Source organism: Podarcis liolepis, assembly GCF_965112155.1.
Source record: "Podarcis liolepis genome assembly, chromosome: 9".
Lineage (NCBI taxonomy): Eukaryota > Metazoa > Chordata > Lepidosauria > Squamata > Lacertidae > Podarcis > Podarcis liolepis.
Window position 1 is genome coordinate 71701628 of NC_139564.1, and position 17385 is coordinate 71719012.

The following is a 17385-nucleotide window of genomic DNA, read 5'->3' on the forward strand; positions in this document are numbered from 1 at the left end:
TTTCAAGTTTTTAACCTGGCGATTATAATACTGAAACTGCCTAGAGAAGACACTCTATTCTTTGGTCTGGTCTCACTGAAGTGAGAAATCTGTGTCTGGGCTGTACAACTTCAGGAGATTCACACACACACACAGCAAAATCTGAAGTGGAATATCCCAGACACAGGTTTACCAGTAGACCACAGTTTCAGTACACAGAAGCAGGAAACTGTGGCTTTCATCAACATGCGCTACATTTAGCACTACATTTGTATGTATGTTTTGTGTGTGAGAGAGAGAGATAGTGCACATTAAAACGCCATTTTACATTGAAATTGTGGCTTGCTTTTTTCAGTTTCACGCTTCTCTTCATGCCTTATTCTGTTGCCTAGAGCTGCAATCCAACAAGCTTTTTTTTTTAGTATGTGGCAAATTGTTTTATCTTGTGTAGCCTTATAATAATCATCATAAACACACTCATTTATTTCAGATATTAAAAATGTACTGGAAGCTGTTGGTTCAAATATCACAAGCTTTACTAAAATGCTCCCCATCCACAAGATAATAGCAGACTTCACCCTATATCTTACTCAGGGGGAGACATATGCTCAAGAATATTTTCCAGTGGTGGAGCAGTATGATTTCTACAGGTACGTAATATTTATCTGGATATTGATGCGCAAAGGGCCACACTGCAGTTAGTGTGCCAGCTCACATCTGCATCATCATCAAAACACTCTTCTACCACTTAGCAGCCATGACTTCTCTCAAAGTATCCTGGGAACTGTAGTTTGTTAAAGGTGCTGAGTAATGTATCTGTGTGTAGAGTCTCCTAGCAACTCTCGGCACCCTTAACAAACTTTTCTTCCCAATATTCTTTGGGGGAAGCTGTGAGTCTTGTAAGTGGTAAAAATGCATAGTGCGAGCACTGGGGATTAACACCAGTAAAACTGATACTAAACAGGTGACTGACAACTCAGCTGTACCACTGCAAATACAATGTTTTAAGTGTGTTGTAAAGTGCAATGTACAAATGTGACACCTGATGGTGATGGTGAGCTATGGCAAATTCAATATATTTTTCAAAACTTTTTTTAAAAAGCATTTTCACAGCGGTTTTTAATATGTGTGTAGAGTCCACCTTATACATAGTGTGGTGAAGGTGTCTAGTAGGGTTGTGGATTGGCTCTGTATATATCCCAAATCACAAAGCAAATCTGGGTGTCTTAGGGAAGACTTTTGTGTTCCCAAATTGGATTGTGCTATGAACAAAATGTGTTGAAGCAGTTCAGGAAGTCCCCAACTCTCTGAATAGCTTTCTTTCCTTGGTTTATCCAAAATTTTGGAACACACAACCTCCCTCCACCCCCAATTTTCCCCTTTTCTTTTCTGACAAACGAAACCTAGGTGATTGTGTAAATGCACATATCTCAATGAGGGTGTGGAAATCTTATTTTGGTGGATTTTTCCAGTGCATTCCAGTCACAGTGCTTAAGAAGTAGGGGGTGCTGAAATACCGTATTTTTCGCCCCATAGGACGCACTTTTTCCCCTCCAAAAATGAAGGGGAAATGTGTGTGCATCCTATGGGGCGAATGCAGGCTTTTGCTGAAGCCTGGAGAGCGAGAGGCATTGGTGCGCACCGACCCCTCTCGCTCTCCAGGCTTCAGGAAGCTATCCGCAAGCCTTGCAAGCCCGGTGGGAGTTCCCGCGGGCTCACAAGGCTTGCGGGCAGCAGCCTGCAGCCCCCGCGAGTGTCTGCAAGCCTTGCGCGCCCGGCAGGAGGTCCCGCTGGGTGCGCGAGGCTTGGGGCGGCAGCCTGTCGCCCAAAGCATGGGGAGCCCTCCGGAGGGCTCCCCGTGCTTTGGGCAAGTGTCTGCAAGCCTCGCACGCCTGGCAGGAGGTCCCGCCGGGTGCGCGAGGCTTGGGGCGGCAGCCTGTCGCCCGAAGCAGCCAGGGCGGGGGGGGGATAAATTTTTTAAAATTCATTTTCCCCCAAAAAAACGAGGTGCGTCCTATGGGCCGGTGTGCTCTATAGGACGAAAAATACGGTAAATAAACAAAGCAGATTCTGTCACCTTGTATATATTTTTCTTCTTTCCATCTCATTTTAGGATGAAGGACTCCAATATAGGCTTTCTAAAGCTGGTTTGCGGCTAAATTAGAGTATTCGAGTACTATAAATTCGAGGGTGTACCAGTGACATTTTTTTTAATGTTTAAATGTTTGCATGCCTTTTTTCTCCCAACACACAACTGCTTTCTAGCTTGTAGGTTTTCTTATCCTGGATCTGTGTTTAAATTGCCCACTGCCATGCATGTTAATGTGACAATTGTATTTTTATTGATTTGTCTAGGTGGCTGGGTTGCTTAATTCTCTGCTGCATGGTGATATTGATCCTTGTGTTTTACTACCTGGGGTTGTTATGTGGTACCTGTGGTTATGACAAAGATGCCACTCCAACAACGAGAGGCTGTATCTCAAACACTGGAGGAAACTTCCTGATGGCGTGAGTCCTTCTTGTTTGTTTCAGAATTCTCCCCAGCCTTACACTGTCTATAACATTAGTGTCTCACATCAAATATAACTGATCTGTAGCAAAGATTCTATGAACGGAAAACAGAGACAGCATAAGTACTTTTGTAATAACGAGAAAAATCTTTAATGAAAACATAAAAAACAAAGAATGTCACCAGATTAAGAAGGCTGCAGACAAAAAGAAAGAAAGAAAGAAAGAAAGAAAGAAAGAAAGAAAGAAAGAAAGAAAGAAAGAAAGAAAGATAAAGAAAGAAAGCAAAAGAAAGAAAGAAATCCTTTTTTGCTCCAATGTATGTTCTCAATATGGCGTGTGAGCTTTTGAATTCCTTCCTGAGGCAGGATATTAAATTATTTTAAAAATTAAAGGTCTTTTAAGCAAACACTGTTGATCCCTTAGAGACATAGCTGTCAACCATCCCTTATGTGGCGGGAAAGTCCCTTATCCCAGCACTCTGTCCCGCTGCTGTCCCTTATTGATGATGTCCCTTAAATTTCCCGGGTTTCAAAGGAAGCAGCTCCTCTCCCTCCCTGCCTGCCGGCCAGGGAGGAGGGAGGCTCCAACTGTGTTGCTTGGCTGCGTTGCTCACCCAATAAGGAGTCTAAGGGGGGTGGAGCTTGCATGCCTTGTGCCAATCAAATCGGCTGCGTTGCCTGGGGACTCGCCTTTGCTCAGCGCTTCCCAGCAGAGAGGTGATCCTTGCTGTATCCCCTTTGCTGTGTTGCTGCGCTGTGGGAACCACCGCTTGAGGCCTCATTTGGCTGCTGGCTGGGCTTTCTGCCTTTGGCTTGGAGGGGCTCAGAAGTTGAACATACCTGTGCTTGGAAAACCCCTTATTTTGGCTGCTGATCCCTTATTTTCGAGGTTGCTGGTCCCTTATTTTCAAATCTGTAAGTTGACAGCTATGTTTAGAGAGCTGACTGAATTCCTAAAAAGATGGTGAGGGAGCCCTCTGCAGTCTAATGGCATTAAAACATGAGCCTTTCTAAAATATCTGATCTTTATACAAAGCAATGGAGGATACGTTGGAGAAAGTTAGTGTGGGTTCATGTGTCACAAATGATATTGTTTAGATGTGCATGCTGTTTACACAGACCTAAACATGTCACATGTAAATGTGACCAATATTTGCTTGCAGGCACTTGTACCATACAGGTATGCTTGTCTGAGAACTCCAGGTGACTGCTCCATGTACACTTGGTGATAAAACCAAGCTTGCTGTCGTGTGATTTATAAAGGGGCCCTTAGATGTGAAGAATTAGATCTGAAGAATTAGAAGAAAAAGGGGGGCAGAGATTAGAAAAAGCTCTATAGTGTCTGATCTGGCTAATTTCTTTAACAGAGGAAAGAATATTGAATCCTATTGCTGTGATGAAACTGCCTTTGGCAGCAAGCAACTATTTTTAAACCATCCTGGGAATTGAAGACTTCAAAAAAGCTAATGCTAATTAGGGTATAAAAGGAGTGTTTCACTGCAGTCTCTAAAGCAAACCTGTTTGAAGCAGGCGTTTCAAAATCCATCTGAAGTCTCAAAGGAGGAAATCGAAAAGTGGGTGGAAGAGGGAACTTTTAAGCTGTTCCTCAAAGATTATTCTAATGCTTCCCCCCCCAGGGGTCCACTTATGGGAAAGTACTAAGGCTGCAATCCTAACCCCATTTACCTGGGATTAAAGGTAAAGGGACCCCTGACCATTAGGTCCAGTTGTTACCAACTCTGGGGTTGCAGCGCTCATCTTACTTTATTGGCCGAGGGAGCCGGCGTACAGCTTCCGGGTCATGTGGCCAGCAGGACTAAGTCGCTCCTGGCGAACCAGAGCAGCACACAGAAACGTCGTTTACCTTCCCGCTGGAGCGGTACCTATTTATCTACTTGCACTTTGACGTGCTTTCAAACTGCTAGGTTGGCAGGAGCTGGGACCGAGCAATGGGAGCTCACCCCGTCATGAGGATTCGAACCGCTGACCTTCTGATCGGCAAGTCCTAGGCTCTGTGGTTTAACCCACAGCGCCAGTTGAGTGGGACTTACTTCTCAGTTGACATGGCTAGAATTGCACTGTAATGCTGTCTTCTTCACTTGAAAGGACAGATTGCCGCCAATTCCAACCCTTAGTCTGGAAGTTCTTGGTTCCTGTTACTCGAAAGCTACGCTTGCCCCCAACGTTCTGATTTGCCTCCTTGTTTTCACAAATTCCCATCACAGTTGACACTCTTCCCCAAACTGGGATGGGTCTCTGTGTGTGACAGATACAACAAATACTTGCTCGTGTGAGCAAGGAATGCTAGGAATGCTATGGTATAAATTTGTGTGCCGTGCTTGTTTTATTAAGAATCACTTTGCTTGTCTTTGTTTTCCTTGTCACGATTCAGTAAGTTGATTTTAGTTGGTCCTTTTCAAATGGCTCTTAAACCAACTCGTATGATGTATTATTATTTTTCCCCCTTGTTTTCTTTCAGCGGAGTTGGATTCAGTTTTCTTTTCTCCTGGGTTCTGATGCTAATAGTAGTGGTCACTTTCATTACGGGAGGAAATATGGAGAAGCTTGTTTGTGAACCATTTGAAGACAGGAGTTTATTCAAAGTAAGATTCCTCATATCAAGGCCATTAAGTGATCAACAACAATGAAAAAGCACACTGAAGTCAGTATTGCCTTAGATATCATAACTTCAATGTTTACCTACACTAGATAATCATTTATATTTACATAGTGCTGTTTTTTGCTTAAAGCACTTCCTCTACATCTTGTTATCCTATCAGCAGCGCTATAGGGTAAATTAGTAGTATTATCACCCTGTTGCAGTTTGGTGAATGGACCTGAGTGTGTGTGTGAGTGAGTGTGTTGTTCCTAGCAGAGGTGAGATCCGAACTTGGACTTTCAGGTTCCTACTTCAGTCTCTTTATAGCACCCCTCAGTCACTGTCAACTCAGAAGTTAGTCTCATTGAATTCAGTGGAGCTTACTCCCAGGTAAGTGGGTATAGGATTGTAGCCTCGTCATCTTATACCATCATCATAGTATAATCTGGTATAAGATGCTTCCTGTGTCCCTAATTGGCTTCTAATTGGCCTCAGTGCACATCTTAGTGACTATAATCTAGTCACTGTCAATTCTAGGTCACACTTAGGATACATAACAGTGAAGCCTGGGCTGCAAAATAAATCTAGATTAATAACACATTCCAGAAGGGTTGTTATAGACCATGTCCAAAAATTGCATTGTTTAAAAGTGCCAGTACAGATCGATGACTGGTTATAATTTTTAGTGGGGCCAAGCGAAACTGAATTTCAAAAGAAGTCTTCTTTCAGGTCAGCAGAGGACAATTCAAAAATTACATTTCTGCAGATCTCCAAGTCCATTCTGTCATTTGTAGATCCTTTCCCAGTTTTTTCACGAAATTTTGGGGAAGCTCAACAGCAAAGAATAAATTTGACTTACCAGACTTTTCACCTAAGCTGAGGGTTTTCTCTTTCTTAAATTGTTAAATTTCCTAAGCAACAATAAAATGTGTCTCACTTGGGCATAGCAAAGTCTTTCTGGTCTCATGGCCTTCATATCATCTAAAACTTCTCATATCCTAAGACATTATTATTTTTAATGAGTTCTTAATCAGTCTAAACTAGGTGATCAGATTATAGAAAAGGAGTGTGTTACCTATTTGCTTATAAAAGTTTGCAGCCTCAGGTACTAAAACCAAATTCAGGATTGGTTTAAGTCTATAACCAACTAAGACATGAATAGATTGTGCATGATTTCTCTAACCTTAAGGTCCATGGTTTTTCTTGAAACCAAACTACAGTAGACTCAAGAAATCACATGAGATGCTTCAATTTTATATGTAAAGCTCTCAGAATTGCGATGTAGAGAAAAAGAACGTTGGTTTTTTCATTGTTTTCCAGGTTTTGGATACACCATATTTGCTGAATCAGCAGCTGAAATACTATCTTTCTGGAATCATTTTAAAAAATCCAAACATTGACTTGACATTTGAAAAAGTTTACAGGTAACTCTGCATGCATTATGATATAAACAAATGCAGTTATGGCTTATTTGAAATTTTGCACTGCTACACGATTGAAGCTCATTGACTAAACTGAGGTTTACATGTTTCAAAATGTCACTAAAACTGCCTTTTTCTGAGACCTCCTCTTTTCCTGTCTTGGGCTGCAACTCCCTTGGCATATCATTTATTCTGTTATCACCAGGTTGGGCACTGTTTTCCTTTTGGGAGAAGACAGAGGCAAAGTAGATATTGAGCAGCTCCACCATTTCTCTGTCACCCAATAGTATTTCTCTGTCTTCTCCACGCAGATTTACTTACTTGTTCTTCCTCCGACTTCAAACATACCGTATTTTTTGCTCTATAAGACTCACTTTTTCCCTCCTAAAAAGTAAGGGAAATGTGTGTGCGTCTTATGGAGCGAAGGCAGGCTGCGTAGCTATCCCAGAAGCCAGAACAGCAAGAGGGATTGCTGCACAGCGATCCCTCTTGCTGTTCTGGCTTCTGAGATTCAGAATATTTCTTTTCCTGTTTTCATCCTCCAAAAACTAGGTGCGTCTTGTGGTCTGGTGCGTTTTATAGAGCGAAAAATACGGTAGACAAAAAGCCACCATTTTTATTATTTTTAACCTCTTTTTGCAAGTCTGGACTCGTTCTGAACTTTAGCTCACCTGACCTCCCTGCAATTGTTGGCTACTTGTGTATTCTCCTCCTTCGTCATCTTCCATTTCTTATAGATGCCCTCCTTTAAATCTCTGCTCTCTCTTACACACGCAAAAGGAAGAAAAATCAGCCAAGTACATATAAGTCAGAAGAGTGTATCAATAATAAAAATAGATTTATTGCCGAATCTTCAACATAAATTAGTAGGACTCCTCCAGGTTTAGATGGGAATCACCAAGGACAGAAAAATTGGGGTGGGGGGGAGTCTGTAGTAGACGGAAAGGAAGTCTAAGAAAATTCTGATTTTTTTTCCATAATGACTGCTTCAATGCTTTTTTAAAAAAAATATGTTGAATTTTTTAAAAAAACCTCTTTTTGTGCCCCTGCTTTGCTGGTGCCCTAAGCACATGCATAGACTGCCTCTTGGGTAATCCAGTACAGTGGTGCCCCGCAAGACGAATGCCTCGCAAGACGAAAAACCCGCTAGACGAAAGGGTTTTCCGTTTTTGCATTGCTTCGCTAGACGAATTTCCCTAGGGGCTTGCTTTGCAAGACGAAAACGTCTTGCGAGTGTTCCGATTTTTTTCCGCTCCCCCCCCTTTTTCTAAGCCTCTAAGCCGCTAATAGCCTTTTAGCCGCTAAGCCGCTAAGCCTTTAATAGCCGCTAAACCGCTAATAGCGCTAAGCCGCTAAGCCGCTAATAGGGTTGCTTTGCAAGACAAAAAAACCACTAGACGAAGAGACTCGCGGAACGGATTATTTTCGTCTTGCGAGGCACCACTGTACCGCTGGCAGACCTCCACAACATATTGCAAACTGATTAACTCCTTTCTGTTTCAAAAGAGGTGGTATAGGGGTTTTCCAGGGAGGTCTGGTTGTGGATGTTTGTGAAACACAAGTGTTCCTCAGCTACCTGGAAATAGTTCTCAAGGACACCATTATTTCTCACAAGTGCATTTGTATATCTGGCATCCTTATCTAAAAAGGGGGATTTTTGATGGCCAATGTTGCCAGCTATTTTTGTTAACCTGTTGGTGTTTATTTTACATGTGTCTTTAGTGACTGCAAGGAAAACAAAGGCCTTTATACTACCCTGCGCCTGGAGAACCTTTTCAACATCCATGAACTTCTGAATGTTAGCATGGTAAGTTAATATCGGTTGTGAGCATAAGGTAAAGGTAAAGGCACCCCTGACCGTTAGGTCCAGTCGTGAACGACTCTGGGGTTGCACGCTCATCTCGCTCTATAGGCTGAGGGAGCCGGCATTTGTCCACAGACAGCTTCTGGGTCATGTGGCCAGCATGACTAAGCCGCTTCTGGCGAACCAGAGCAGTGCACGGAAACTCCGTTTACCTTCCCGCCAGAGCGGTACCTCTTTATCTACGTGCACTTTGACATGCTTTCAAACTGCTAGATTGGCAGGAGCAGGGACCGAACAATGGGAGCTCCCCTCGTCGCGGGGATTCAAACTGCCGACCTTCTGATCGACAAGCCCTAGGCTCTGTGGTTTAGACCATAGTGCCACCCATGTCCCGGTTGTGAGCATAACCTATCGTATAATGGGTACTTTAGTGCTGAATGTCTGCAGTCTTCTTTTAAAAATAAATAACTTAGGTCTTACCTGGATTTAGTTTATTTGTTCAGCCCGCCCGCCCATCCACTCCTCAGCTGACGTGTTACTTTTGCTGCCCCTCTGGTTGAGCTGAGTGCCATATTGATGAAAAATCAGCCCAAGCCAGCAGATCATGGGCAGGAAACCTCTTTCGGCCAAAGAGGCCTTCCTTCCTTCCTGGACAGCATTCCAGGGGCTCCAAGCCTGTAGAACAGCCTTTCTCAACCTGTGGGTCCCCAGATGTTGTTGGACTACAACTCCCATCACCCCTAGCTAGCAAGGCCAGAGCTCAGGGATGATGGGAGTTGTAGTCCAACAACATCTGGCATGTCCAAAGGCTGCTCTGGGGGCCTAATCCAGCCCACCAGTTGATTTAATCCGGTCCCCGTGGCAGTATATGTCCTAGGGTAAAATCCTAAAAACAGCTCAACAACTTTCGGGTAAAATCGTAAAGAAAGCTCAACAACTTCAATCCTAAAAAAAGCCCAACAACTTTGGGGTAAACTTCAATCCTAAAAAAAGCCCAGTAACTTTGGGGTAACTTTGTTCGGCCCTCACGCATATTCACTTCATCAAATCTGGCCCTCTTTGAAAAAAGTTTGGGCACACCCGAATTTTATAGTGACGGCCATTTCTGGCCATTTCTGTACACTAGTTACTCACTGAATTTTGTCTGAATGAAACAATAGAGTCCTGATTTAATTAGAATAGGGTCTGGGTATTTCATAGCATGTAGAGGAGAATACATTTTTACATACAGTAAAAAAAAATTGTTAATAGAAAAGAAGCGTCTAGCACAGTACTTTCCTACAGGAATACAGTGGTGCCTCGCAAGACAAAATTAATCAGTTCCGCAAGTCTCTTCGTCTTGCAGTTTTTTCGTCTTGCGAAGCGGCTTAGCGGCTATTAACGGCTTAGCGTTTTAAGAAAAAGGAAACAAACTCACAAGAACTCGCAAGACGTTTCGTCTTGCGAAGCAAGCCCATAGGGAAATTCGTCTTGCGGAACGACTCAAAAAACGGAAAACTCTTTTGTCTAGTGAGCTTTTCGTCTTGCGAGGCATTCGTCTTGCGGGGCACCACTGTAATTTAAAAATAATATGAAATGAAATGATGCATTCAGAAAAAAATATTTCCTATCTGCAGTCTCAAGTGGTGATATTCTGTTTATTCATTTCAGAATGTTTTGTCCTCCCTTTCTTCTATGAAACACTCAAGGCAGTTAAAAAAACCGATAGAACAGAAAATGACAAACAATAACTAGTAGTTCTGCTGCATGTCAGGACGAAAGCTGTGCGTGTCTCAAATGAGAAGCTGGCAGTAGGGATTTTTCCACTTGCTGTTGTAAATGTTCTAACGTTTGATGAGAGCTGCTTCCTCCTGCTTTTGTCTCCTATAGTACGCAGAAGATGTATCGCTGAAAATCAAGCATATTAATATAAATCTAAGCAATATAGTCTTGCTTGATGAGAGGGGAAAGGAGAATTTGATGAATTTCAGTTCCTCGGGAATAAATGAGATAAACTTTGCAGCATATCTGTCAGAGGTAAGACAATGAGGAGGTAACTTCTGTTTTCATGTGGTGTAGAGAAGTTTTTCCCCCCAACCCCTCACCCCAGTAAATACAGGTATTTGACACCAAGGCATGCCTTTTAAAGATATAAGCGCTTGCCTGCATATACTCATCTCAAACTGCAATGAAATCACCATAAACCTTTGAAGCAATTGATTTAAGCTCTGTGTACTAGTGCTCCCTAGTGTGGCTTGAGGGAATGGCTAGTGCACCATGAGAAATAAATTCAGTATTGAATACACCTATTGGACTTTGGGTGCACACCTTTTAGACAGCTGCAAGGTCACATCTCTCTCACACTGGGAGACCAAAACTTCATTCCCTCTAAGGAGGTCATCCGCTGTGTATTTGCTGTGCACATAGGCGCCGACTCCATGGGGCCTGAGGGGGCCCGAGCCCCCTCAAAAATTCGTTTGGGGGGCTCCGCCCCCCCAATAATCTCGGGCGCCCCTCCAGCAGAGCGCCACCGCCGCCCCTCCCCCAGCCCAAAATGCACAGGGTCGGGCTGCATGCCTCCTGCCCTCCCGAGCAAAAGCTCCACCCAATTTCCTTCGGAGCTGATTAATGGGCGCAGCACGCTCTCCCCTATTCGCTCACGAGGAGGCGGTGCCACTTTATCTGCATATTCATGAGCTTATTTATTATTCATGAGCTTTCCCGGCCCCCCCCCAATATTTTTTATAAGTCCGCGCCCCTGGCTGTGCAAGATGTTGTGTGCTTTCTTCTAGCCTTTTCAGTTGTAAGACTCGAGTGTGCCTCCAATTTTAATTCAGAACAACAATATTGCTCAACTACCAGAAGCCTAACAATCCTCATTCTCTCAGTGCTACAATGATGTGATTTTTGCTTCTGTCTTGTGCAGATAAATAAGAGTGTTACCAAAGTGGATCTCTTGTCCTTTGCTAATGATTTGGAAGCACGAGCAGACCAATTGGTGAGTTTTGATTTGATCGACATGAAACTGTGGCCAGAACGTGTTTATTCTGAATGGACTCTTATGTATTCCACTTTCCGTTGTTGAGGCGCAGCTGTAAATGGAAGAATATATTTTTTAAGTAGATATCTTCTTAGCCAAGCTCACCTAAAGCATTCTGATGACTTCCCTGGAAGACATGATTAATACAAGATGCTGTGTGTGTCCTTACAATGGGCCATATGAGCTAGCAAAGTAGGATGGCTGCGAAAGCAGAACGTGGGTGAATTTATCTGTACTTTATTTTGGCATAAAAATAATTGCTGGCAGTGGGCATTAACCTGAGTCAGCTTTCCATGTTCCACCTGGCCAGTGTTGCTAACATGAGGAATAACATCTTCCTGCTTGGCACTCACAGAGAGATCTCCCTTTGACATCTCATCCAGGAAAAAGGGACAGAAAGCATACATTTGCTTCCAATAAGTATTTGTCCATAATTAAATATCTCAGTGGAGGGCGCCATTACACCTTTTGGTCTACTGGAAAAATAATTGTCTTAAAGGAAAATGTATTTATCCCAATTACTGAATAAAAATTAAAGTTTACCAGAACATATTTTTCAGTATTTGAACTTCGCTTTTTCAGTATTGCAAAGAGAAACAGCCATATGGGCAAAGCATCTAAATAACAACTCATAAGAATTGGTAGAAGGGTGTCTATTTTCTTAGAACTTTAATGGCATTTTGCTGTTTCTGACACAGAATGAGAAATGACTTTGGAAAAGAAAGACTTATTTATCTAGAATTGTAAGCTGTTTAGTAACTTGTTTGTTTGTCTTTGCAGCCTAAAGGAGCATTAGAAAATGCATTAAAAGGACATGCAAATAGTATCCGCGTGATACATAACCAGCAAGTTGTTCCATTGGAGCAAGCAATGGTAAAAAAACAAAACTTTGCAGTTATTGGGCTAGGACATGATTGGGAAAGTGTATTCAACAAGCTGCGAATCAGTTTGGGATATCAGTCAAGACTGCCTCCATTCATGCTATTTCTAGACTTTAACCAAGGATGCTTCTTGTACAAAGATTTTCTGGAGTAAAGTTTTAGTGTCCTTTTGTGTGTGTAAGCTAAACTATGGTTTTATGTTTAGTACACTCCCCTCTTATTCCCTGACAACTATGAGGAAGAAATCTGAAGCTTTCTCTCCCATTTCTGCTTTTAAAACTAAGCAGAGTTTCTTTTAACATCCAGCATACAAGTTGTGTAAAGCTGAGTTGAGCCGGGGAGGGGCCAGTTGTGGCATTTCATATCTTTCTACACGTTAGGCTATAATTTGGCTTTTCTTGTGATTTTACTGCTGCTTCAGGAAGCTATATTTTGTTTTGAAATAATTTCCTTCCTGAAAAGTACTTGTTCTTGTATCTTGTCTTCTTGTTTCCTCCCTCCCCCTCGCTCTTCTAATTAACTCTTAATCATTCTCAATATTTCTTTTTCCAAAAACTGACTGTCAAGAAATATGTTAGAGCTAGGGTAAGTGCTTTTCCTTTCTTACACTGCAAGTGGGGGCTTTAGACACATTTCAGATCAGGGACTCCACATTCAGCCTCAGTGTGATACTTTTATCAACCTGATGATGTTATACGGGACATGGCACTTCGCAGAGAAACCTAAGCAAAAAACCAGAACAGTGGGGACAGGGACAGTATAAGACAGCGGTACACTTGGTTGTAGACAGATGCTGGGTCCTTGCATATGGGGCCATAATAACACCTTGCAACTGCTCTGTTAAATGAATATGGCATGTTACAATCCAACATCATAGTACAAAGCTGTAAAGGTAAAGGGACCCCTGACCATTAGGTCCAGTCGTGGCCAACTCTGGGGTTGCGGCGCTCATCTCGCTTTATTGGCCGGCATGTGGCCAGCATGACTAAGCCGCTTCTGGCGAACCAGAGCAGTGCACGGAAACACCGTTTACCTTCCTGCCGGAGTGGTACCTATTTATCTACTTGCACTTTGATGTGCTTTCGAACTGGTAGGTTGGCAGGAGCAGGGACCGAGGAACAGGAGCTCCCCTGTCACAGGGATTCAAACTGCCGACCTTCTGATCAGCAGCCCTAGGCTCTCTGGTTTAACCCACAGCGCCACCCACATCCCTGGGTGTAATTACATGTTCCAATAAATTACATGTTCCAATAAATAAAAGCTGAGTTGGGTGTAATTACATGTTCCAATAAATTAGGGCTGACTCCATAAACACCAGCCCAGTCCAAGTTTCTCCCCTTCCCCTCAACATGTTGTACAAGTTACAAGATGTGCAAGATGTACAATATGTTTTGGGACTACAACTACAACTCCCATCATCCCTTGCTAACAGGACCAGTGGTCAGGGATGATGGGAATTGTAGTCTCAAAACATCTGGAGGGCCGAGTTTGCCTATGCCTGCATTCATGTCACTAGGTTATGTTTCGTCACCAGTGACAGCCCATGACATGGAGCAGGCACTGCGGAAACTCATAGGGTGTTGATATTGGGCAGCCCCTCTTTCTCATGACATGTAATTCTGACCTTGAACTTGGAAAGCCTGGATTTAAATTGGTGTGGCACCCGTGACCCTGAGTGACCTCTCCCATAGAGATCTTGAAGTGTGCATGTAATCTTAACCGTGGACACCTGTCCACACTGCAGAGTCATGGAATTATGAGAGAAGGGATGAGGAAGCTTGTGATCCTCATGTGCTGTTGGCTACAATCTCTGCCATTGGCTGTTGGTCTTTCTGGCTAGGGCGGGTGGAAATTGCAGTTCGATAATACCCACAAGTCCAGAGATTAGCAGCTCCTGGCTTAGAGCTTTGGAGTCTATAAAATGGGAGGGAGAGTGGTTTCTTAATTTTTATGCACTCTCGTTTTCCATTGCCTGAACTTTGTAGCATTGAAAACAAGCAGACACCGTAAATTCATGTTCCAGCTGTATTTCAAACTACATAAAACTACACCACAAGAATGGTTTCCATTCTACTTAAAATAGATATGTATTTACAAGGCTTTACGTTCAGGAAATATTGCTTTACAGATCAAGCTTTTCTCTGGAATATGGTATAAGAGGTTTGTGTGATAGGCTTCCTTTTCTTTTGTGTCTTTAACCAGAGCACTTTAAACCAGAGCATAAGGTTCCTGCAGAAAACATCATCAGAGCTTCCTGTAAGTTTTTGTTCATTTGTTTCTTTTGAAATAAAACCCCCGTTAGGGTTGTTTCTTTAAAACATGAACTACCTATTTTGCAACATATTTGCTAGGCAGTATTTTGTGTTCATTTTACTCTAGTGAAGAGATGGAATGCTGTACATTAAATTCACCTGATAACCGAGTTCAAACATTATCAGTTCCATTCAGACAATGCTGAGTACAGTGGTAATTTGGGTTACAAATGCTTCAGGTTACAGCTCCGCTAACCCAGAAATAGTACCTCAGGTTAAGAACTTTGCTTCAGGATGAGAACAGAAATCGTCCTGCGGCAGCGCAGCGGCAGCAGGAGGCCCCATTAGCTAAAGTGGTACCTCAGGTTAAGAACAGTTTCAGGTTAAGAACGGACCTCCAGAACGAATTAAGTTCTTAACCCGAGGTACCACTGTACTTGAAAGTCCACCAGACAAAATAATCTCCACATAGGAAACTAACTACATGTTAGGGGAAAGTGTTACAATTTAGTGATCTCTCTGATATGCTAGCTTGTTAACACAAAGGGAATTTGTTAATACGAAGACGTATTCAGACTACAGATTTACCACCTTAGTGAAAATTAGGCCTCCAGCAGTGACTGGATGATCCTCCAGATTATAGTTTAGAGCAGGGGTCAGCAAACTTTTTCAGCAGGGGGCCGATCCACTGTCCCTCAGACCTTTTGGGGGGGCAGACTATATTTTGAAAGAAAGAAAAATGAACAAATTCCTATGCCCCACAAATAACCCAGAGATGCATTTTAAATAAAAGGACACATTCTACTCATGTACAAACACGCTGATTCGCGGACCGTCCATGGGCCGGATTTAGAAGGCAATTGGGTCTGATCCGGCCCCCAGGCCTTAGTTTGCCTATCCATGGTTTAGAGGACTGGAAATCATCCCTGTGCTCCCACCTCCCCTTATGTGTGCAGTTTATGGAATTGCTTCCTTATCTGATGTTGTGGTGGAATGTAGCAAACCATGGTTTGCTCAAACCAGGAAGCAATTAATTAAGCTGCACAAAGGGTGGGACAGGAAGGGACCATGTGAGCATAGGGCCCATTCCCGACCCTCCAACTGTGGTTTTGTAGCACCCTGCTTGTGGTTAACGCTTAGCTGGAATGAAATATTCAACGCAGCAACAGAGAAATTAAAATAATAATTTATTTGTCAGACAAATAAATAAGAGGCACAGTGGTATATGGTTACCAAGCTCTGGCCTGCCTCCTGCCATTATGGCCAGCACTTATATTCCCTTAATCCACCCCCCCTTTGTTCCTCCTGTGGCTGCCTCTGTCCCATCAGCCTGGTTGAAATTCCTATTGGCTGATTGGTATAACCAATCACAAAAATACACTCATATCCTCCTGTCCTTATATGGAACACAAAGAGCTATATATTGTTACATCTATAAATGACAAATAAGTATTAATATATCTTACATGTGTCTCAACAAGGAATCTTAATTACCAGCTCACCTCTTGCCCCCCTTGCCCTATTGCCTTCTAAAACAAATGGTTAATAATTTTAAATTTTTATCTTGAACAGATGTCAGAGACCTCGGGTTCATATTCTCATGCATCATCAATGAAATATCTCCTTTTGGAGGTCTTTAAACAAAGGTCTGACAGCCATTTGTCATAAGTGCTCGATTGGCGTCTTCTTGTCTGACAGGGGGCTGGGCTGGCTGACTTAATTTCAGGATAAATCTAGCATTTCTTAAATCCTTTGCATAATTACATTTAAGCCAGCATATTTCATACATTATCATAGATAGCTTTTTAGAAGGATAAACTTCCTAAAAGTAACAAGGAAGGAACAGTTTACAGCCTCAAAATAAAATAGGAAAAAAAACCTTTTCCCCTGTTTACACTTCCCCCCCTTCTCCAGCCGGTTTGTTTTCCATGTGCTCTTGGCCTTTTGACCTTAGGCTCAAGTTTAAGGCACATGGTTTTATTTTACTGTTTACCAAACTCTTAATTATGTAGGGTCTGTGTAACCTTGGTCTTCAGCCTGTAATTCCAGCTTTTACGACTTTGAGAATTGTTTTCTGCTATCAATCAAAGGGGGGGGCCCTTGTCTAGGAGGAAAAACATTGCCAAGGCTCTCTGAACAGCTGGTCTGCCTGGCATGAAACTTTTGAAAGTCTAAGCCCATTTACCTGATCAAGATATAAGCCAATATATGCCTTGATTAAAAATGCAGTCTATATTCAGATGCCACAATCCCCCCTTTCAAGCTCAAGGACCTTGCTACCAAGCGTCCTTGATAGCTTGATCTTCCTGAGTTAAAGCTCTGTATAGGGCCATGATATGAGGTAGAGTTTCATTTGAAACCATCTTGCTAATTGTACTTCTAAAACATGAAATGATACATGGCATCATACATAAAACCATCACTACTGTCAAGAAAAACAAGCAAGACAATAATATCCCTTTGACATGTGCTATACTCTCCATCTTTGTGGCCAACACACGGATTGCCTCACCATTATCAGAAATGTTAAAGCAACAGGCATTCCCTGTCAAGTTCAAGACTCCACACAGGCCTCCCTGCCTGGCAAGTACATAATCCATTCCCATTTTCAGCTGCAAAATGGGGCTCTACTTTCATCCAACTGTTGTGCAATAAGTCTCAAACTCTGGGCCGTTGCATTGGTTACAAGTTCCACTACTGCTTGCAATCGAATTATTCTGTTTAGATTATAAATAGGATCCAGTGCCCCTTGTATGAGCTCACCAGGATTCCAGGAGGCAGGATCATAATAGGCTATAATGCGCTCTGGTGGCCAATCATCAGTATCGCTCCAACTTTGGGTACTTCCTCCTGCTATATGAGAAATATACTAGTGGGCAAAATCCACATTGGTGGTAATACCCATCCCAGGAAACAAGTC

General features: G+C 42.7%; 1 protein-coding gene across 3 annotated transcripts in view; it reads left to right on the plus strand.

Moving 5' to 3' along the window:
• Positions 1-17385, plus strand: part of PROM1 (prominin 1) — a 127089-nt gene that overhangs the window by 91751 nt on the left and 17953 nt on the right. For 2 of the 3 annotated variants that reach the window (XM_083460435.1, XM_083460436.1), the window contains exons 13-22: positions 470-629; positions 2335-2487; positions 4969-5092; positions 6409-6512; positions 8232-8316; positions 10183-10329; positions 11219-11290; positions 12113-12205; positions 12781-12798; positions 14416-14469. In XM_083460435.1, coding sequence (XP_083316561.1) covers positions 470-629; positions 2335-2487; positions 4969-5092; positions 6409-6512; positions 8232-8316; positions 10183-10329; positions 11219-11290; positions 12113-12205; positions 12781-12798; positions 14416-14469 — 1010 coding nt within the window. The remainder of the gene's footprint in view (positions 1-469; positions 630-2334; positions 2488-4968; positions 5093-6408; positions 6513-8231; positions 8317-10182; positions 10330-11218; positions 11291-12112; positions 12206-12780; positions 12799-14415; positions 14470-17385) is intronic. The other variant, XM_083460437.1, reaches the window with a different exon arrangement.